General features: G+C 42.1%; 1 protein-coding gene across 1 annotated transcript in view; it reads left to right on the top strand.

The window, feature by feature from the left end:
• Positions 1–23370, top strand: part of LOC124606980 (putative lysozyme-like protein) — a 247057-nt gene that overhangs the window by 138130 nt on the left and 85557 nt on the right. The window contains exon 6 of the mRNA XM_047139119.1: positions 17130–17941. Within this exon, the coding sequence (XP_046995075.1) occupies positions 17130–17929 (800 nt within the window). The 3' untranslated portion in view covers positions 17930–17941. The remainder of the gene's footprint in view (positions 1–17129; positions 17942–23370) is intronic.

The following is a 23370-nucleotide window of genomic DNA, read 5'->3' as shown; positions in this document are numbered from 1 at the left end:
CGAGGAGTATGAAGGGAAGTAGTGTTGAGATGGGAGTCAGACAAGGTTGCAGCCTATAGCCGATTTTATTCAACCTGTACACTGAAAAAGCAGTAAAGGAAACAAAAGAAAACTTAGGAATAGGAATTATGGTTTAGGGAGAAGAATCATAAACTTTGAGTTTTGCTGATGACACCATAATTCTGTCTGAGACAGGAAAAGCTTTCACACAAACTAGTTCTAAATTTAGGAGGTGTAGCAAGAAGCGGCATCATAATTGGACTTGCTGATGTTTACATATGGGTACTGATGCAGTTCTAGCTACGTCATATTTTGTCGGTTCGACGTGCATCTTGGGAAGCAGTGGGTAGTAGGGTGACCTGGAAAAGTGCTCATAGGTAGCCGAAAGTATAATGAAACCCTTTTCTTACCTATAAGAAAGTCATTGTCTCCATGACAGTAAATCTGAGACCGCAAATATCAGGTGTACATCGAGATATTAATGCTGCATGCGTGTCAGAGCACCCCCTTCCATAGTCATAGAGGAAACTACAAACTGCATGGGTGTTGTGGTATAAACATATGTTGCGTCCATACCTCTATTCTTACAAACTGCAGTGTATCTGCTACTACACTAATAATGTGATTGTTAACATAAGGTTTTTTTTGTTTTTTGTTCTTTCTTTGTAAAGCAGTGGATAGTTGAGTGACCCGGGAAAGCAGTAACATCACCGTGATGTAAATCTGGGAATGTAGAGATCAGCTGTACATCAAGATATTCATGTGTATCGATGTCAAAGTACCTCCGCCACCGTCCGCAGCTCGTGGTCGTGCGGTAGCGTTCTCGCTTCCCACGCCCGGGTTCCCGGGTTCGATTCCCGGCGGGTTCAGGGATTTTCTCTACCTCGTGATGACTGGGTGTTGTGTGCTGTCCTTAGGTTAGTTAGGTTTAAGTAGTTCTAGGGGACTGATGACCATAGATGTTAAGTCCCATAGTGCTCAGACCCATTTTTTTGAACCTCCGCCACCATAGCCATCAAGAAAAATATAGATTGCATTGGTATCGTGGTATAAAACATATGTTACGGATAGATGCCTGGATCTATATCTGGAGCGTTACAGACTATGACGTCTGTACTACTCTACTGATCATATGACCGTTAACTTCAGATTCCATATATGGTTCTGCCGACTTGTGTATGTGACGTCGGATGTCTTGCATCTCTGCCTGATTTACGCCTGTGTTGCTGCACCATCGAGTATAATGTGGAATCTTGACATGTTGTAGCAGCACGCCAGGATGACGTGCTGCCTTGCTATCTACCATTAACAGAAAGTCACTGTTCCATTTTCGGCCATCTAGGTTTGAAGTATCATTTTGAATAGGTAGATCATTGATATCAGCTAACACTCTTCCGAGAAGAATCCAACTATTGCAACAGCCTGTTGTCCACACCTACCACTTTAGACGACACATGTATTCTACGTAAGTGTAGTATTATTATATATATATTATCCAACAGGCAGCGAGCGTCTGTCTGTATCCTACGGTTTTAATGTTTAACTAAATTATGGTGGTGTGCTACTGGTTTTAGTGTGTGTTTTTGACGTATTTTGTCAAAATATTTCAATGTGCTCTTTCCTGCTCATTGATAAGGACATGTTTACAAACGTCGTAGAATGAAAATCTGGGAGTATTTGAGGAAAAAAACAATCAGTAAAAGTTATAGCAAATAGGAATGGGAAGTGGGTGTATTCATAAAAAAATTCATGACGTCTTTCGGTTATTAGTCACGTTAATAGGAGTTATGGTTTTGTTTAGCATTTATAGCAATGACAGGTGATGTGCTTACAGAGAATGTCTTGAGTGAGGTGTTATGCGTCAGGCGTTATGCATTATCCATTAGGTGTTAGGCGTAGGCGTTCAGCGTCAGAGAAATCTCAAATACAACATTATTTTGCTCAAATTTCCGTAGAGATCTTGCTTATGTTACGATAAGTATGCATTTCAATAAGTAAGGCAGACGCGAAAATTACATGCATAATATATATTACTGTGGAACAGTGCAACCCCACGCTGATATCTCAATAGACATAGTTTTTGGACTTCCTACCATAGCTTCTAGAGTTTACAACCCCTAATGAGAGAGAGTTGTTACAATAATAACGGTATAGATCAGCCTTGTGACATGAAGATGCACGCAACTCCTTTTGAAGGAACGTGAGGTTGATGCAGTTTTGTCATATGATGACATGATGGAGACCGTGAGGTTGCTTCGACACGAGATTAGTCGGCAGTGCTACTCGGCACGTCTTCGTGCGTCAGTTGACTGACACAGTACGCACACACGCACACAGATGCCGCGGCCGCCACAAGGTAGTTGACCATCTCTCCACAATTTTGCAGTGTCCAAGACGCTCCCCTCCTATTGTAATGTAATGTAATCTGATTGATGAACCCGCATCCCGATTTCATCGTGTTCGTATAGAAGTATACTTACTGCCACAAATGCTACGTTCCAGGTGCGCCATAGGCACGTGGTTCTTGACTCACAGAAACATAAAATAATGTTAGTTGTTGGCTTTTCGTAGCCACAAGCTCCCTAGGAGTTTAACGTAACAGTGATCATGTTTAGGGCGGGCTGCCCTATTGTATTTTGTCCTCAGTAAGTTGCATTACGCTGGAGATAAGTTAATTCGAATGCGTGGTACCTTTTCCTACTGTTCGAAACAGTATATGTTCCGAAATTTGAAGAACAACTACATCTACATCTACATGGACTCTCTGCAAATCACGCTTAAGCGCCTGGCAGAGCGTTCACCGAGCCACCTTCACAATAATTGTCTATCACTCCACTAGCGCGCGAAATAAACTAACACATGTATTTTTCCCTGAGAGTTTTGACTTCTCTTATTTTGTTATGATGATCGTTTCTCCCTGTGTAAGTCGGTGACAAAAAAAAAATTTCGCATTTGGAGGAGAAAGTTGTTGATTGAAATTTCGTGAGAAAACCCCTCCGCAACGAGAAACACCTTTGTTATATTTATGTCCATCACAAATCCTGTGTCATGTCCGTGACACTCTCTCCCCTATTTCCCTATTATACAAGACGTGCTGCTCTTCTTTGTACTTTCTCGATGAACGCTGTTAACCCTATCTGGTAAGGTTCCCACACCGCGCAGCAGTACTTCAAAAGAGGACGGACGGTCATAGTATAGCTGTTTCTGTAGTAGAACTGTTGCATCTTCTAAGCGTTCTGCCAGTAAATCGCAGTCTTTGGTTGGCCTTCCCCACAACATGTTCTATGTGTTGTTTTCAGTATAATTTGTTCGTAATTCTTAGGCATTTACATGAATTTACGGCTTTTAGATTTGATTGATTTATCGTGTAACCGAAGTTTAACGGACCTTAGCACTCTACTGGATGACTTCATACTTCTAATTACTTAGGGTCAGTTACCAATTTTCGCGCCATACATTTATCTTTTTTAGATCGTTTTGAAATTTGTTTTCATCTTCTGATGTCTTTACTAGACGATAAATGACAACATCATCTGCAAACAACCTAAGATGGCTGCTCAGATTGTCTCCCAAATCGTTTACACAGGTAAGGGGCAGCAGAGGACCTTTAAAACTATTCGATAACTGTCCGTCAATTAGTACGAACTGTGACCTCTCTGACAGGAATTAACGAATTCAGTTACATAACTGAGACGATATTCCATAGCCACGTAATTTCACTACAAGTCGCTTGTGTGGTACAGTGTCAAAAGCCTTCTGGAAATCGAGAAATGCGGAAACAATTTGAAATCCCTTGTCAATAGCACTCAACACGTCGTGTGAGTAAAGAGCTAGTTGTGTTTCACAAGAACGATTTTTTCTAAATCAGTGTTGCTTGTTTGTCAATAGACTTTTTTCTTCGAGGTAATTCATAATGTTCGAACACAAATATATATTCCAAAATCCTGCTGCATATCGACGTTAATGATATGACCTGTAATTTAGTGGATTACCCCTACTATCTTTCTTGAACATATATGTGACCTGTGCAACTTTCCAGTCTTTCGGTGCGGATCTTTCGTCGAGCGAGCGGCTCTATATGATTGATAAGTATGGAGCTGTTGCATCAGCGTACTCTGAAAGTTACCTATTTGGTTTACTGTCTGGACCGGAAGACCTGCTTTATTAAGTTGCTTCACTACTCCGAGAATATCTACTTCTAATTTACTCGTGTGGTCAAGAGTTCTTGATTAATTCTTGAATATTTGCTTCATCTTCTTTCGTGAAGGCATTTCGGAAGGGTGTGTTTAGCAACTATGCTTTAGCAGCACTGTCATCGATTTTCATAACTATCGCACAGAGATGTCACTGACTGTGTCTTGCCGCTAGCATATTTTATATATGACCAGAATCTCTCTGAATTTTCTGCCAGATTTCGAGAAACTATTATAAGCGTCACGCATTGCAGTCAGCGCTAAATTTCGAGCTTCTGCAAAAGATAACCAGTCTTGGGGATTTTATGTTAGTTTAAATGTGGGATGCTGTCCCCGTTGTTCCTGCAACAGTGTTCTGACCCTTTTGCGTGCCAAGGGGGATCAGCTCCGTCGTTTGTTAATTTATTTGGTATAAAGCTCTCAAGAGCCGTCGATCTATTTCTTTGAATTCAAGCCACATCTGGTCTACACCTACATTGTTAATTTGGAAGGAGTGGAGATTGTCTCTCAGGAAGGCGTCAGCCGAATTTTTAACTGCTTTCTTTAATAGGTATATTTTTTGTTTATTTTAGGGGGATTTGAGAGTTATGTATACAGTCTGACTACAACAATCCTGTGTCCACAGATGCCTGCATCCGTTTAGATGCTCGTCATTAGCTCAGGATTATTCGTGCTTAGAAGTCAAATGAGTCTTCTCAACGGTTTACTATTCGACTGGGCTCATGAACTAAGTGTTCGAAATAATTTTCAGAGAATACGTTTATCGCAATTTCGGATGATGTTTTGCGCGTACCTCCGAATTCAAACATGTATTTTCCCTAACATATTGAGGGTAAATTGAAGTTACCACCAACTGCAATTGTATGAGTCGCGTACGTGTTTGACATTTGACTCAAGTTGAGTCTTTCACCAATTCTATCGTCTGAGTAGGGAGAACGGTAAATGGATCCAATTATTATTTTATTGCAGTTGCCAAAAATGACGTCTACCCGTACTAATTCACAGGAACTATCTACTTCAGTTTCAGTACAAGATAAAATACTTCTAACATCAACAAACACGCCACTGGCAACTGTGATAAGCCTATCCTTTCAGAACGCCATTAGATCCTTCACAAAAGTTTAGACAGAACTTATCTCCGGTTTTAGCCAGCTTTCAGTGCCTATAGCGATTTGAGCATCAGTGCTTTCTATTAGTCCTTGGAGCTCTGGTACTTTCCCAACACAGCTACGACAATTTACAAAAGCTACACCGATGGGAACCGCGCGACCGTTACGGTAGGAGGTTCGAATCCTGCCTCGGGCATGGATGTGTGTGATGTCCTTAGGTTAGTTAGGTTTAAGTAATTCTAAGTTCTAGGGGACTGATGACCTCAGAAGTTAAGTCCCATAGTGCTGAGAGCCATTTGAACCATTTTTTTACACCGATGGTTGCTAGATCTACGTACTTCCTGTATTCGACCTGCGCCCTTTGAGACCGAATCTCTTGTTGTATTTCCCCGAGACCTTCTAACCTAAAAGAACCGCCCAGTCCACACTACACGGCCCTTGCTACCCGTGCAGCCGCCTGCTGCGTATAGTGGAGTCCTCATCTATTCTGCGGAACCCGAAACTCCATCATCCTATTACGCAAGTCGAGGAATCTGCAGCCTACACGGTTGCAGAACCGTCTGAGCCTCTGATTCAGTCTCTCAGTCTTTGGACAATGATAGAGCAAGTTTCCACAGAATCAAGTGTTGTATAATACGTGCTTACGGCGGAGTCCGTGTTATCGATTGCTCATACGTCTTCTTGTTACAGCAGAGTTTTAGTATGGCATCACACATACAACTTACGACGGTAGTTCTATAAAGTCTCGTACTGGGGCGTTATTTTTGCACTGTGCGATAATGTAAAAGGCTGGCGGTGACGTTGTTTTGTTTGTAGTGTTTACAGACAACACATTGACCAGAATGATGTCTACGTATTATACTCCAGTTTCGATGCCCCACATTTCATTGTTTTTTTTTTTTATATATATATAAGTGACACATTAACCGTGCTTAGGGTCTTATTACTCCAGTACACAAACTGCAAAACTCCACACATAGTTTGACGTTTTTTTCTGTACGTAAAGGGGCTCCTCATTTGAATATGACAGTGGGCTGCTATGGAGTGCTTCTGAATTATCATTACAAGCTGCTATTCCATCAGGATTTTTTTTTAATTCTGTAAACGATTGTTATTGTCAGAGCTTAATTTGCAGCTCAAATGTATTGTAACTAAATAACACAGCATTCGGAATCCAAGTAAAGGGTACAATAGAATCTTATTGCTGGGGAACGGGGTCGATCCTGTATTTTGACCCTATGCGAGAATCCTTAAGTGTCTTAAACACCATCAAATATTATTTACGATATGCTCCACTCTACTCTGTGCCGATCGCTTCCATGTGATGTCAGGTAACGAGTGTCTTACAGAACAGTCGCTGTGCGGTGTTTAACAACGTTTCTGCTGTTTGCCTACTGGCGAGCAGATAGACCATTTACTATATCCTATCTGATTAGGCTTTAATAAGCTACCCTGATTCTGCTAAATACGACTCAGAAGTGCTATATTAAAACAGGGCAGAAACATTGTTCTCCACAACACCGTCATTGCTACAGTCATTCCGTCATGATTTGGTGCTTAGTGACACACAAATCGCCGACTTCACCATTAAATTATTCCGTTACGTTATTATTCAGCGCCATTCGTTGCGGAAAATGCTTTGACGTCATTAATTTATACGCACCCCACGTCATATTCACATGCTGTTCTGCCTCACGAAACTGCACTGTCAATCTCCATTAACGGAACCAGCCTGCTTCGGTAGTTCTATAAAGTGTCCTAGGTGAAGCGTAACGCTCGTCTGGGGATAACACATCGCATACGAAACGACACCTACAGTAAAAAAGTTGGGGCTGACTGTTTAACGTGGATGCCTTCGACTCCAGAGTAAAACGTGCGTAATATATTTGTATGCCAAATCACAAGATCAGGAGTGGACAAAGTTAATGGTAACCACCTAATAGATGTTCTATAGTGCCCAGACACGGGAATCCTTTAAATCTTCTTTGTCTAAAGAACATGGTATTACCAGGCTGGAGACCACTACAGAATAGATCGTGTGTTTCATCGCAGTGTAAGACTGTTTCGTTATGTACACAATGACTTGTACCTTTCTTTTCGACTGCTCTGTTATGGAATATATTTACATTACTTCGACAATTATTAGTAATTCTACACCGCTGGCACTGCTGTAATCACATTATTTCGTCTCTGTTTCCTGTGTATTACGACGTCGACATTGCCGCCTCTGCAAACCAGTAATGCTATGCTGTCATAGTAGAATACTGAAGTACCATACATCATAACACTTACAGTCACTGGAGGTTTGAACGTGAATGATGTGGCTGAAGACTTGATATTAACCGTGTGTTTCAGCTGTAGCAGTATCATGGATTGGTAGACTCCATGACGTCATTTCCGATTTTCTTGCATTTAACCTCAGCTAGGTACCAGATAATCAATGCAAACATCTCACTTTTCGTGTTGCTTGTTTCATGATAACTACTACAGATGTTCAAAATGCTTCGCGTCCATTTCTATTCACGACTGCACTCCGCGATCATCTATTTTGAGTACTCCAAAGAACCTCTGTAGCTTCCAACGATCAGAATGCTTTCTGCCTTCGATCTTTCATAATATAGGTCTTTAGTGGGCCCCAAAAAGTTTAAATAATTTTGATTATCTTCTTTTATGTGGGGACTGTCTCAGTAACTACATAAAAGGCATTTCATCTTATACCATACGCATTTCGCTTCCTTTATTTATGAAGTACCACCAGTGACCTGTAATATACAGTCGCTTTTATGTGTGTTTATGTACCACATTTGTAGCACCTTAATATAAATATTTTCTTCGTAGAAGGTTTGGCGTTAGCCTTTTGCCTTTTTTATCGGCTTATGGTTCACACGTTTCTCATATCTTTCACATGTGTCCAGAAATGGAAGTTTTTATAGTTATTTTCGACAGTACAATACGTATAATCCCAAATAAATGCGTCCACACCTCAAAACAAAAATTTTCATGTCTCACTGCTACTTCTTCGAATGTTCAGTTCTTGTTCATTTGTCACGTAATGCGCTTAAACATTAAAAAGAGATGAGGGAGAGGGAAGGATACAGGAAATTGGTTTTTATCGTTATCAAGGTTTTGTGTGTGACTGTTCGTTCAGTGAGGATGGCATCGAGTCCTTATAATATTACATTAATCGTAAGGAGGCATGATCAGCAAGAAAATCCGAAACGAGCATGTAGTGGCGAAAAGAGATAACTGTGTTCTTTTTTATCACATTGAAGCTAAATGCATCATTTTAAAACATAATGTGTAAGTCAATGCTCTAGCCCCACTACAATAATACAAGGCATTTCAAAAGCAGCTGTGTTTCTTCTAAATCTCCGTTTCTATGTTTAAGCGATGTTCGTCAGTAAGCGAAAGATTCTTGGAATATACACGGAAGCACAAAAGAAACTGGTATAGGCATGCGGATTCAAACACGGAAATTGGCAGAATACGAAGCTGTAGTCGGTAACGTCTATATAACATAACGACTGGCGCAGTTGTTAGATGGGTTCCTGTTGCTATAATGGCAGGTTATTAAGATGTAAGTGAGTTTGAACGAGGTGTTAAATTGGCCCACGAGCGATGGGACACAGCATCTTCGAGGCAGAGAGGAAGTGGGGATTTTCCCGTACGACCATTTCACACGAGTGTACCGTGAATATCAGAAATCCGGTAAAACATCAAATCTCCGACATCGCTACGGCCGGGAAAAGAAAAGAACGAGACTAACAACGACTGAAGAGAATCGTTCAACGTGGCAGAAGTGCGACACTTCCCCAAATTGCTGCAGATTGCAGTGGTGGGCCATCAACAAGTGTCAGCATGCGAACCATTCAACGAAACATCATCTAAATGGGTTTTCGGAGCCGAAGGCCCACTCGTGTACCCTTGATGATTGCACGACACAAAGCTTGACGCCTCGCCTGGGCCCGTCAACACCGACATTAGACTGTTGATGACTGGAAACATGTTATCTGGTCGGACGAGTCTCGTTTCAAATTGTATCGAGCGGATAGACGTGTACGGGTATGGAGACAATCTCGTGAGCCCATGGACCCTGTATTTCAGCAGTGACTGTTCAAGCTGGTGGAGGCTCTGTAATTGTGTGGGACGCATGCAGTTGGAGTGATATGGGACCCCTGATACGTCTAGATACCACTCTGACAGGTGACAGTACGTAAGCATCCTGTCTGATCACCTGTATCCATTCATATTCATTGTACATTCCAACGGACGGAGGCAATTCCAGCAGCACAATGCGACACCCAAAACGTCCAGAATCGCTGCAGAGTGGCTCCAGGAACACTCTTCTGAGTTTAAACACTCTCGCTGCCCACCAAACTCCGCAGACATGAAGATTATTGAGCATATCTTGGATGGCTTGCAAAGTGCTGTTCAGAAGAGATCTCCATCCCCTCCTACTCTTACGAATTTATGAACATCCCTGCAGGATTCATAGAATCAGTTCTCTTCAGTACTGCTTCAGACATTAGGCGAGTCCATACCACATCGTGTTGCGGCACTTCTGTGTTCTCGCGAGGGCCCTATACGATGTTAGGCAGGTGTACCAGTTTGTTTGTCTCTTCAGTTTATTACCGAACTGTCTCAGTAAACATAAAAAATTTTCAGGGAAAAAGACACTACTTTCGTATCGTTTCATTTGTGAAGTTCAACTACAGAAAATTCGGACGCAAAAGTTTTTTAAGGAAAAGGACACCAGAACACGTTCAGTTTATAGATCCTTCATGGCACAAGGAGACTGCAGCCTCAAAGCACTCATATCTACGACGAAGTGAAGAATGGGGAGAAATTTGGCGTCTTGAATGAGATGTCTTCAGTATACTCAGAGACAGCCGAAAACAGAGTACGTTAACCAACTACCGCCCGCCTAGGACAGAAGGGCGTAAAGTGCCATAAAGGAGGAGAATGGTTCGATATGAGGATAGGAATGGAGGGAAAAACGTTTCCGAAGTCGAATCTGAAAGGGAGACAGGATTTTCAGTACCTCACCTACGAATCAGGTGGTGAAATGGGAAAAACTCCGTGAGGCTCCTAAAGTTAGTGCGAACAGGAAACTCGACGTACATTACCTAGCCACTAAAATTACTTAACATTACGTGACAAAAATTGCTCTTCAGTACTTGCTGCAGCCTCCCACCAGTAATTGTGTAATATCGACAAATATCTTCAAATTCTTTCAGTAGTCTCAGTCGCAAGTTATCACAAATTATTACTAGTTTCGATCATTTAATTATCATCATTAGGTCTAATTAATCGCGAGTTCTGAAATGCCAAAAATTGAAATATCTTTCTTTCCTGCTCATTTCTATTCTTATTTCTCTTCCCTTTATCTCACTTTCTATTATTTTTAGTTATGACTATTAATTTCTTTGTGTAATATTAGGTGGAGGACAGTTTTAATGGGTAGTTCTAATTGTTAAATTAGTAATAGGTAGTTTACAGAAAAAACGAGTCCACAGGAACGCACACTGGCAGAACGCTTGTCTATCGGCAGTTAACAATATCACTGGAATTCTGCATGTTAGATACTCTGTGAAATGGCAAATAAAATGTGTTTTGCTTTTTGTTTATCTTGTTTCAAAATGTAATTCATAAAGAAAATGGTCCATATATTTAACTAGATAATAGGCCGTCACTAAAAGGTGAATAAACACAAATTTTTAAACGCATGTGACCATCCATTAAACAAAATATTCTCAAAACTCCTCCACTGTTGGTTCTGTTCTACTCTGCAACAAGCTGCCCTGCAATCCGTGCGCAGTTCGATGTCCAATTGCATTTAGGAAAAAGTTGAAACATTTGTTTTACTCAGCCTAATCACCTTTCCCTAAAACTGAACACACATATAAAAGAGAGGTTGTTAATAATATATAAGAGACCAACTGTTAATTATACAGAAAAATTTAGGTACCTTCTCAGTCAGAGTTTATACAGGGTAACTTTGCTAAAGTAATTTTTTGTAGACTGAACTCCCTGAGTTAATTGAAGCTACCGGAGCTAATTGAAGATATTAAAGGTATCCACATGCTGCATACGGCCCGTTGGGTGTTACTAATCTTTACACAAATTTACATTTAATGAGTCCATTGAAATAGTTACAAAATGGTCTTAAAATCTATGTCCCTGCAGTAAACTGAGTTAAAGAAATACCTCACATTGTTGACCCCCAAAATTATTTTACTTTGCATGGGTTCACTTAATGGCTTAGTTATTAGCGGTTATCTAGCTGACATATTTGACAACGTATTTATGGACCGTTAGGTAGCAAATCAGATATTGTATATAAAACAATATACTGGATTTGATATACGTATAAAACACTTATGGGCCTATTCCATTTAATGAAGATGTAAATGATGTCCGAAGGCTACACCGCAAGTTCAGTGATTTGCATCCTCTCATTTTCACAACATCGATGTATAAAACCGTATTTGTATCAAGTACATAAGACGATGAGGTTACAAACCTCTAAGTCGATCATGGCATACTAATGTCATATGGGGTCGTTTTTTTGGGGCAACTCATCAAGCCAAACTAACGCTCTCAAAGACAAAAATGCATGATAGGAAGTACGAGGGCGGTTCAGAAAGTAACCTCCGATTGGTCACAGTGCGGGTTGTGGGGGGAGTAGCGACGCCATCTGTGCGTTCACGCACTCAACAGGTCAGTCGGCATCAAGCCGTGGTCGAGTGAACGTCGTACCTGCGCTAGTTTAGTTTTTGTGGCAGTTTGAAATGTGTGCTGCAATAGAAAACCCCGCCAAATGTGAAGTGCGTGCTGTCATAAGGTTTTTTACAGCCAAAGGATATTCTGTAGCAGCTATTCATCGTGAGCTTTGTGCCGTGTACAGACCAAGAGTTATGAGTGAAGGAGTTGTCCGTGAATGGGTACGTTTATTTAAAAGTGGACGAGAAAACGTTCATGATGAAGAGAGGAGTGGTAGACCATCATTGGTGACTGACGAACTCGTTCAGACAGTTGATGCAAAAGTTCGTGAAAATCGATGTTTCTCAATGTCGGAGTTGTCTACTGGTTTTCCACAGATTTCTTAGACTCTCTTGTACGAGATAGTGACAGCAAGATTGGGTTACCGTAAGTTCTGTGCACGATGGGTGCCCAAAATTCTTACCGACCACCACAAAACTCAAAGAATGGCCTCTGCATTAGACTTTCTGTCACGTTATGAGGACGAAGGAGAACCATTGTTAAACAGAATCTTGACCGGTGACGAAACCTGGATTAAGTACGTGAACCCTGAGACAAAAGAACAATCAAAGATGTGGGCACATTCAAATTCGCCTACCAAACCAAGAAAAGCCTCGCAAGATTTTTCTGCCAGAAAACTGATGGCAACGGTGTTTTGGGATGTCAAAGGGGTGTTGATGGTTGAATTGATGGAACGTGGTACGACCATTAATCAAGACGTGTACTGTGAAACAATAAAAAGTTACGACGGGCTATACAGAACAAACGCCGTGGTATGCTGACTTCCGGTATCGTTTTTTTGTACGATAACGCCCGTCCTCACTCTGCTCGCAGAACAACGGCCCTTCTTGAGTCCTTCAAGTGGGACATTATCAACCATCTACCTTACAGCCCAGACCTGGCGCCAAGTGATTATCACCTCTTCATGCATTTGAAGAAATGGCTCGGGTCACAGCCGTTTGATGACGACGAAGAGCTCAAAGATGCGGTCACAGGCTGGCTCCAGGCACAAGCGGGTGATTTTTATGCAGAAGGAATTTCAAAGCTTGTGAAGAGATACGATAAGTGCCTCAATCGCTATGGAGACTATGTAGAAAAATAGTGCAAAGATGTAGTTGTAAGATGTATATATTAAAATATTTTTATTTAACTTGGTGTATTTTTTTTTTTAAATCAACCGGAGGTTACTTTCTGAACGGCCCTCGTATTTGTTGTGTGAGCTCAAGAATGTCGTCCAGAGGCCTGTTCAAGGAATGGGGTATACTGAATATTCGTTCCTGGTACATAGGGTGCCTCTCCTAGGAGTTGTCAGGCGCATTTTCTCTGGATTTTCGGCAGATATTTGCAGTTTTGTTTTTTCATCGTGTAGCTGGAGTCAGCCCAAACAAATGCTGATCATCAATTCTTTCACGCGACGCCCAGCGTCGATGGAAAGCGTCGGTATACCTCTCGTTACAAAAAGAAAAAAGAAATAAAAGTAGAATTTTTCGTGCCCATTCGACAAATCGGTCCCAAATTAGTCTATTTCGGTATTCGTTCCACCGACATCTATTAACAGTGACAGTGAAACACGAGGAATAACCAGTATGCCAACAACGACAGCGCCTTCAATAACCCGTGCTGAGTGCTGCTGCCAAGCAGAAGTGCGCTGCTGAGCCGCTGCTGGAATATCGGTTATTCTGCGTGTTTTACTCTTCATGTTAATCCGTATCAGTAAAACGACTATGCACTAGACTAATCTGGTAGCGGTTCATCGAACGAGCACGTAAAATTCCGATTTAAAAATCATTTTGTTTGAGCCGGAAAACACACCTACGCATTCCGCTGACGCTGGACGTTACACGAAACATGTGGCAAGCAGTATCTGTTTGTCAGCTACACGTTGCAAAAACGAAATTGCAAATATCTGCAGAAAAGCCAGAGAAAATGCACCTGACGACTCTTAGGAGAGACGCCATGAGTACGGGACAGTCAAATGAAAAACGAGAGGCCGGCCGAAGTGGCCGTGCGGTTAAAGGCGCTGGAGTCTGGAACCGAAAGACCGCTATGGTCGCAGGTTCGAATCCTGCCTCGGACATGGATGTTTATGATGTCCTTAGGTTAGTTAGGTTTAACTAGTTCTAAGTTCTAGGGGACTAATGACCTCAGCAGTTGAGTCCCATAGTGCTCAGAGCCATTTGAACCATTTTTTTTTTGAAAAACGAGACAGATGAAGAAAGGTAAATAAACTGTTTATTGTTTCGTAAGTAAACGTCAGAACTGTTAACGCATTTATCCCTTTGTGAGATAAGACAGTCAGTGCCTTCATGGAAAAATATTGCCGTTACCTAACGAAAAATGTTCGTGCCCTGGGCGCACCTCTTCGTGCGAAGCAAATCAACGGCCGCAAATGTCTTTCTTCAACACTTCAAAAATATGGAACTCGCATGGGAAGAGTTCGGGACTGTAAGGAGGAATTTTACCTTTGCAACATGTGGGCGAGCACCATCTTGCAACAGTATGATGCCGTCCATCAATATTCCTGGGCATTTGGACTCAGTGGCGCGCGTCAGTTTTTGCAAAGTGCCCACTTACAGCTGTGTGTTGATTGAGGTCATCTCTCCCTGTGCGATTTCCACATTTTTTGAACCCTGGTGAAAGACATTCGTGACCACTGTTTTGCTTCGGACGAAGAGATGCACGTCTGTATATAATTAAGGCTCCGTAGGCAACCACAAAGCTTTTTCCGTGAAGGTACTGACAGTGTGTTCTCAGAATGGAATAAACGCATTAACAGTTATGGCGAGTATTTTTGAAATAATGAATAGTTTACATACTTTTTTCCATGTGTCTGACTTTATTTGACGGTCCTTGGTATGTATTTATTACTGATAATACCAAATAAAATGAATGTTAAGTAAAATCTGACTTACGGACTCTTAAGTGCAGTAATGTGCTAAAATGTAAATTAGTGGGTTACAATAGCGTAATAATTATCATATGCACGTAAGTGTATTTTATATTTTACTCATTTTGTGGTAAATTTATTACCTCTCAAATGAAAATATGTTTAAGATGTTTTGACTTCGGAGGACCAGTGTTCTGTAACCGTAATGGCAGAGAATTTTCAGTGAGAAATTCAACCGAAGTCGACTCAGTCTCGTGATTGGTTAAGGAGCGGCTTGGATGAGAAGTAGCGCCTCCAGTGTCTGGAATCCGAAATAGCTGGGAGAGCTGTGTGGTGATCCTGTGCCCCTCCAAACGGCATCTGCATGACACTATATGCCAAAGGATGAGACGGCGGCCTGCATCACGTGGTCCTCTGTTTGTTTTAGTTTGGATGTTCTGACTTAACTCTTCATCTATTTTACTTAGGATCTGCGGAACAGACCTTAGCTTATCCATTTTGTAAGCATGTGCACTGCCTGACAAAAAAAAAAAAAAAATGAATCACCCACAAGACATCACGGAATGTCAATGTAATGTCATACACCTTCTCACCGCTGGCGAATTTGCAAATAATTAAAGTTACAATTGACATCTAGAACGGTCACTACAGTGCATTAGTGGTTAGCGTTGTTACCAGGCCTGGTAGAGTATATGAGGGGCCTGAACAGCATCACATGTTAAGATATCACTATGGAGGAAACAGAGATGCCGCGTATTCGTGTGGGACAGCGTTATCAGAACCTGACAGTAGGCCTTATCATGGTTCTCTATTTGGCCAGAAGGTCGAATCGGGCGCTGCATGGTAAAGCGAAGACAGGCATATTCGTCGCCAAGGTTAAGGACGACAACATCCGACCACTATAAGAGAGGATGGCTGTGTTGTGCACCAAGTACATCGTAATCCATTTACCTTTTCGCCTGCCATCCTAAGAAGAGTACTGGACTCCCCGCAAAATTATGTGTCATCATGCACCACTGGTCGGAAACTAGCAGCATCCGGATTAGGGAAGAACCGTCCCATGCGTAGGCTGCCGTTAACACCACAATGCAAATGGGTGCGTTTGATGTGAAGATGTGACCGGGAAGCTTGGACTGCTTACGAATGGCGTCATACTCTGTTTAGCGATGTATCGCGGTTCTACACTACCCGGGACGACCGTCAACCTGGAAGGACGTCCCATTTTTCCAGTGTTTCGTAAAGGCACAGCGTTGTTACTCCTGGTGTCACGATGTTGAGAGCCATCGGGTACGAAGTCAGGGCACGGCTAGTGGTGACTGCGGGAACTGTGACGACACGACGGGACGTCGCGGGCATCCTGCACCCTCATGTGATTTCTGTCGTGCAGCAGTATGGTGGTGCCACTTCTCAACAGAACAATGCTCCTCCACGCATGGCACGTGTCTCTATGAACTGTCTGCGCGATGTTGAGATATTCCATTGGGCAGCAAGATATCAAAATCCGTCTCCGATAGACAATGTGTAGGACCAGCTCGGACGTCAACTCCGTCCCATTGCCAGTACCGAGGGTATCAAGGATCACTTGCAACAACAGTTGGGCAGCAGAGGATGCAACGGCTTTGTGACATCATCCCTAGCTAAATCAGAGCATACATCCACACAAGAGGGGGTGCAACATCATAGTGATACGTTAGTCCACGTCTCTGTAAACAAAACACGATTTTGTTATCATTACAATAATAACATATACTCTCTCAACTAGTTTCTTCCTCCCCCTCAGGGTGCTTCACCTTTTGTGTCACTTTTTTGTCAGTCTACTGTGTAATTTTGTTTTATGATCTTTTCTCTCACCTTGAGGATTATAATTTTTGTCATGCATTGTATGACGTATTCTTGTTGAATGACATTTTCTGCAATCTTGAGGATCTTCTCACTATATATTTATGTATTTATGACACAAAAGTACAGATAGTTTAATCTAAAATGAAGATAATTTAATTGCAGTCTGGATATTTCCTTTTTTTCCTAATAGGCGTATTTCTTTTAACGTGCAGTGACTGACGTGCGATCTCAGTTTCATTGGTCCGGTTTCTGTGGCATTATAATGAAGTGTGCACCAACTAAATACATATGGTGCTCACTGCGGGATGTGCTGAATTCGTTACTCTGCATTCACAGGGAAAAACGGCAGCAAGTCATCGCTGTCGGTGGACTCCATTGACTCACGGGCCAGCCCCACGCCAGACACACACCGGCGGTCGAAATCGATCCTCAAGAAGTCGGACGCGAGCTACTCGATGTCGCGCAACGGGCGCGGCGGGGGCGGCGGCAGTGGCGGCAGCTGCGGCGGCGGGGGAGGCGCGGGCAGCGACGACCCGGAGACGGAGAAGCTCATCTCGTCGGACAACAGCGCCAGCTCCGGGATGGGGGCGGCGGGCGCCGGCGGCTGCGGCTGCATGGGCGGCGCTGGCGACGCGGGCTCCGGATCGGGCTCGGACTACTCGCCCAGCAAGCTGCCGCTGTCGCCGCCCGCCACGCCCGCCGCCGCGCACCGCCTGCCGCTGCAGCCGCGCGCCATCGGGCCCAAGTCGGGCACCAAGCCGCACGCGCTGCCCATCAAGTTCGTCGGCCTCGACGGCGGCGGCGGCGGCGGCGGCACTGGCGGGCGCTCGTCTTCGGGGCTCAAGTCGCCCCTGGTGCTGTTGGACGACCTCCTGGGTGGCGGCGAGAAGCACGCGCGCGACGAGGCCGCCGTCGAGAACCGCAACAAGGAGCGGCTCGAGTGCTCGTCGGCGGGCGGCGGCGGCGGTGGTGACGGCGACGGCGGCCCGGCGGACGGCGGCTGCTGCCTCGACTCGCCTCTCTACATCTGCCCGCCGCCGCCCGCCGAGGAGCACTCGCCTACCGAGGAGACCAAGCTGCTGGCCGCGGGCGCCACCCCGGCGCGACACCACTGCCACGACTTCCCCAAGTCGTAGCAGTTACTGGAGGTACGGCGCGTCTGCTCCTGCTATTCTCTCTAGCGTGAGCATGTCAAACTCAGAGGCTAACCTGGGGAAAGTAACCGAGGTGTATAGAGATTGGACAAAAATTTGGAAACATCAAAAACACAACATATTACAATGCTTAGTACACTGTAGGAAAACGATTGGCGTGCAAAACAGCTTCCAGTCCTTTCGGAATGGATAAATACAGGTTTCGTATGGTTTCCAAGGGAATTTTATACTATTGGTTCTTAAAACTGTGGAACGTTCAAGAGATGATGATGGAGGTGGACAATCATCACGCACCCTTCTCTCCACAGTAGACCACAAAGGCTGATAGTATTAAGACCAGGTGACTGTGGTGCCCAGGGGAAATGGGATATTTCATCCTCGTGCTCACGAAACAAATCCTGAACGATGCTATCTCTGTTGAAAGTGACCTTCATATCTTGGAAAAAAGCATCACCTTGGGGAACATATATTGTACCATGGGACTGACGTGAACAACCAAAATTGTCACATAGTCCTTGGCAGTAAAGCGAACTCACAGGCTAAGCGTGGAGCCCATATAACACCACTATATGACTGCTCAAATCACCCCCGAACCCGCACCATGTTTCACCCCCGCTGTGTTTCACTCCTGGAACGTAACTGGTCAGAAGTTGGAAACAGTAGAAACAAGACTCATCCAACCAAATGGCTTTTTCCACAGTCAAGGTTCTACGACTACGGCACGTCGTTTACCCATTATGGGCATTGGCATCACTGATGGCTGGTTTTGGATTTCCAGTTCGTTCTGCAATTCCCCGTTTATTGCGCTCCCTTCGTGTTGTTTTCATGTTGACAGCATTTGTGAGTGCAACATTCAAGTCTGCAGTGAATTTTGCAGCTGTCATACTCTTTTTTTTTCACAATCCCCTTCAATGACCGCCTGTCACGATCGCGCAACACACACTATCGTCCTTGTTTTGGCTTAACGGATGATGTTTTCCCACTTACCCTACACGCAGTATAAATCTTCTATACGATTCCTCTTCAAGCACCAAACATTTCGGCTATCTTGATTACAGATGCACCCTCCGTACGAGCACCAATAACTTGCCGACGTTTGAATTCACTTCGCTTCGCGCGATACACTCACAACCACACGGAACACTGTTCTGTTCGCGACTTAACACTTGCAACGTGTTGAGATCATGAGCCGGCCGAAGTGGTCGAGCGGTTCTAGGCGCTACAGTCCGGAACCGCGCTGCTGCTACGGTCGCAGGTTCGAATCCTGCCTCGGGCATGGATGTGTGTGATCTCCTTAGGTTAGTTAGGTTTAAGTAGTTCTAAGTTCTAGGGGACTGATGACTTCAGAAGTTGAGTCCCATAGTGCTCAGAGCCATTTGAACCATTTTTTTGAGATCATGACACAGGTTGCGCTAGCGATCGAGTATAGGAGCACAACCTGCTGGCTTGGGAAGCATCCGCAATAATGTTCAAGCATGCGTTTCCCACGGCGTTTCCATATTTTTGTGCAACTCTTTACCTTCCTGGACTAGAGTTCAGAATGGAGTTACGTATCGTATTGAAAAGATATTCAACAAGCTCCTGTCTAACGCAAAGCAAGTAAGTGGAAATTCCTGTCAGTTCAAGAGAAAATTAAAATCATTCCCTACTATCCACTTCCTTTTACATATTTTGTTAATATCTAGATTTAGATAATCTTGCTGAGGCTCGAAGCTCCTATTGATACTTTTCTCTCCATCTTTGCGAACTGCATTTGAGTTTTTAATCTCCGCCTCCTAAATAACATTGTGTATGTCATTTTTTTCATTTACGAGGACATGTAACGACACCTAATTGTCTTCTACAGTGGATCCCACTTTATTCCTGCAAAAATGGACAAGGGCAAAATGACGAACAAGTGAGTGGCGATAATACTGTAATATAGTATCTCTCGTTGAGTGTTGACATAAGTTTTTCAAGATTTTAAACATGGCAGCAACAGCAACTGTTGAATTTCTTCACGATAAAGGATGACAGCCAAAAACAGTTGCAGGATAAAAATTTATTAAAATTCCTTGACCAAGGTTTCGGTACATATAAATATACCTTCATCAGAAGTAAAAAATCCTGAACAGGAAGACACTTTCATTAGAAAAGCCATAGCATCGGAAGTGAGAAACAAAAGCTTAAGTAACACTGAAATTAACAAAGTAATACAGGCGTAAAATCTTTAGTTACTTACTGAAATTACATTATGTAATGGAGATTAATAAAACAATTATGCCAAAGGCGTCGTCAATAATTGAGAAATCTTCTCCATTTGTACAACATGACTATGGGCACAGGGTCAAAGCGAACAGTTTAGCACCATTACTTCGCCTATGAACTATCGAGACAAGACTGTGAAAGCACTAGGGCAGATGGTTTCGCCGAGAGAGGGCACTTGTATGTGCCAGACACTCGCGCATATTAAAATCCATGAATACATACATAAGCGCATCAAAAATTATTAAAAGTTGTGTTAATTCAAACTTTCTGTCATAATAAATAAAACGTATCAGGCCATTTAAAAACATTTATGTAAAATAGAAAATATAGAACCAATTTACCTGTGTCCTAGTGTCAAACAGATAAAGCTTGCGCTATGGAACATCTAACGAGAGAGGGAACTAGTGTAACGCGCGAGAATCTTGCGTAACGTAGGCGGTGAAATACATACTAGCGAAAACAACCAAAATGTTATAATAAAACGAAACCATCTGTCGTTGTGAATAAAAACATACTAGTCAATTAACCACACATACACATCGAAAATCACAACCAACAAACATCAAAAATACATAAAATCCCAACAAGACAGGAAAAGCGCATTTCACCGGCATCAACAAGCAAGGAAATTAACTTCTAGTCAGCCAGACTATATTACATTAAGGCAAGGAGGGGTTTGAAACTGTTTAAAAAATTTTTGTTTCGAAGCTGCACCTGTTCATTAAGAACAAAACCATCTTTTAGAGACAGATGTTTGAAAAACTCTAACTCTTCGAGCAAGTCTAGTTTGTAACCTTTATTCGCTTCATGAAGCAGCTCTACGTCGTCCAGTTCACGTGGCGTATGCTGTAAGAGCCATAGATGTTCGGCAAACGTGGAATTATGTACGTTTTCCCCATTTTTACCTAATATGTGTACTTTATACCTAACTTTAATGGGTCTACCTGTCTGTCCAATGTAATAGTTTGGGCAGTCGTTACAAGTAATTTTGTATACACCGGACTTAGTGCCGAGTTCTTCTCGTGCTCCAATATTATGAATTACTCTTTGTTTCAGGCTATTATTTACGGAAAAGGCAACTCTGTAACCGTATTGTTTCTGTAAAAGTCTTCTTATCTTATATGAAACGTTCCCCAAAAATGGAATAGAAGTAAAGTTATTAACCTCATACTTTTTCGCCTTGTTATCTCCTAACGTCGAACATTTTACAGCTGTCTTTTTCTTAACAATTTGGTCAATTAATTTAGGGTCGTATCCATTGTTAGTAGCCATTGATTTTAATAAAGATATTTCATTTTATAAACAATTCTGTGCTAAAGGTGTGCTCACAGCACGATGAACTGCAGATTGAAAGAAGGCGATCTTGTGAGTTTGAGGACGACAGGAATCTGCTGGAATAATATTATCAGAAAAAGTTTCTTTACGAAAAATGTCGAAGCTAATAATGTTACCCGATAACTTAATTTTCAAATCAAGAAAATGGAGTTCTCTCTCATTGTTTTGTATCTCTTTTGTGAATTTCATTTTCTCGTTAAAACTGTTGAAAACATTAAACAGTTGTTGTAGATCTTGGTCACTCCCTTGAAATATTATGAGTATATCATCAACATAACGAGCATAGAAAGGAATCATATTACCCAACGCAGGATTGTTTTTGAAGAAATTTTCTTCTAACGCATTCACAAAGATGTCAGCTAAGATACCAGCTAACGGGCAACCCATGGCTAAGCCGAATGGTTGCTCATACATTTTGCCATTAAAGTGAAAGTAATTGTAATCTAGTACAACCTGCAGTAGTGACATAAGTTCCGACAACTGTAGCTCACTTAGAGTTCAATGTTGTCGAATGTTCTCTTCAATAATCTGAAGAGTGATATCCACTGGAACATTAGTGTATAAACTTACGACGTCAAAAGAAACCAAACGAGAGGAAGAAGTGATCTCTATCGATTTTAACTTGTTTATTACCTCAGCACTATTTATAACAGTATAATTGTTTCCAAAAACAAAGGCTTCTTTAATTTTAGAGTGTAAGATCTCGCTAATTTATGATGTGGGCTCTTTATTCCGTTAACGATGGACGATGGGACGAACTGGGTGTTGACGTTTGTGTACCTTAAACTGACTTCTAAGCATAGGTGCTCTAGGGTTCATATTAATTAAAGTTTTCTTTTGAAACTCTTTCATAAGATGTTTAGTTTTTCTTAACGTATCCCTAATTTGCTTTTGTAATGTGGGGGTAGGATCCTGCTCAATTTCAATTATTCCATTTTCCTCGCAAAAAGCCGAAGTTTTAGCAATATATACACATTTATAGGCTGTAACAAGCGAATTTCCTTTATCAGATTTAGTGATAATAGCCTCATTATTTTTTAACTTACGGTTAATACTAGTAATAATGCTACCCCCTCTCTGTTTTAAGTCACTGTTTTTTACCGAATTGACCTCTCTTTCTAAAATTGCGCTACATTCATGAGCAATCCTATTTTGTTGGGATTTTTCTATTTTTACGGAGTCAAGACCAACTTTAAGGTCAACAATAAAATTATCTACCACTTTAGGATCGTTAATACTAGGCATGAAATTGTATTTAAAACCTCTCGCTAGCATGGCGCTTTCTTGAGGAGTAAAGCTTATGGAAGTTTTATTTATTACTCTGTCAAAAAATTTGTGTTCATAATTGACAGTTCTTTGTGCATGAACAACATTAGATTTTGGGATAGAATTTTCTAGCTTCTGAAGTTTAAAATCGTGCCTACACTGAGTTCCAACCCTACGATTGTGTAACCACTCATTAACACCATGCCAAATACTGTCTGCGTTGCTGTTGCAGCCATGTTTAAAATCTTGAAATATGTACCTGCCCAGGTTTCAAAGGCTGTTTCGAAATACATGGACATCTCATTTAAAATCCTGAAAACAGGTATGGCTATTGACTTCAGTAAACAGTGTGAGAGACGCCATTTGACACCGAATTACGTGAAGGCTTTTATCAGAGTGAAACAGTGTAAGAAGGTTCCGCCTACTAAAGCTAAACTGGTGAAACAAATTATGAGTGACAGAATCAGTGACCTTTATAAGAAGAAAGATAAACTAAATGAAGAAGCTTACTCTTTGTATCTCTTTATTACTAGAACTTTTAAAGATTATTTTAACTTTCACGTCGACAGTATTTG

Source organism: Schistocerca americana, chromosome 3 (assembly GCF_021461395.2).
Source record: "Schistocerca americana isolate TAMUIC-IGC-003095 chromosome 3, iqSchAmer2.1, whole genome shotgun sequence".
NCBI lineage: Eukaryota > Metazoa > Arthropoda > Insecta > Orthoptera > Acrididae > Schistocerca > Schistocerca americana.
The sequence above is the reverse complement of the archived record's forward strand: the minus strand, read 5'-3'. Positions and strand labels throughout refer to the sequence as shown.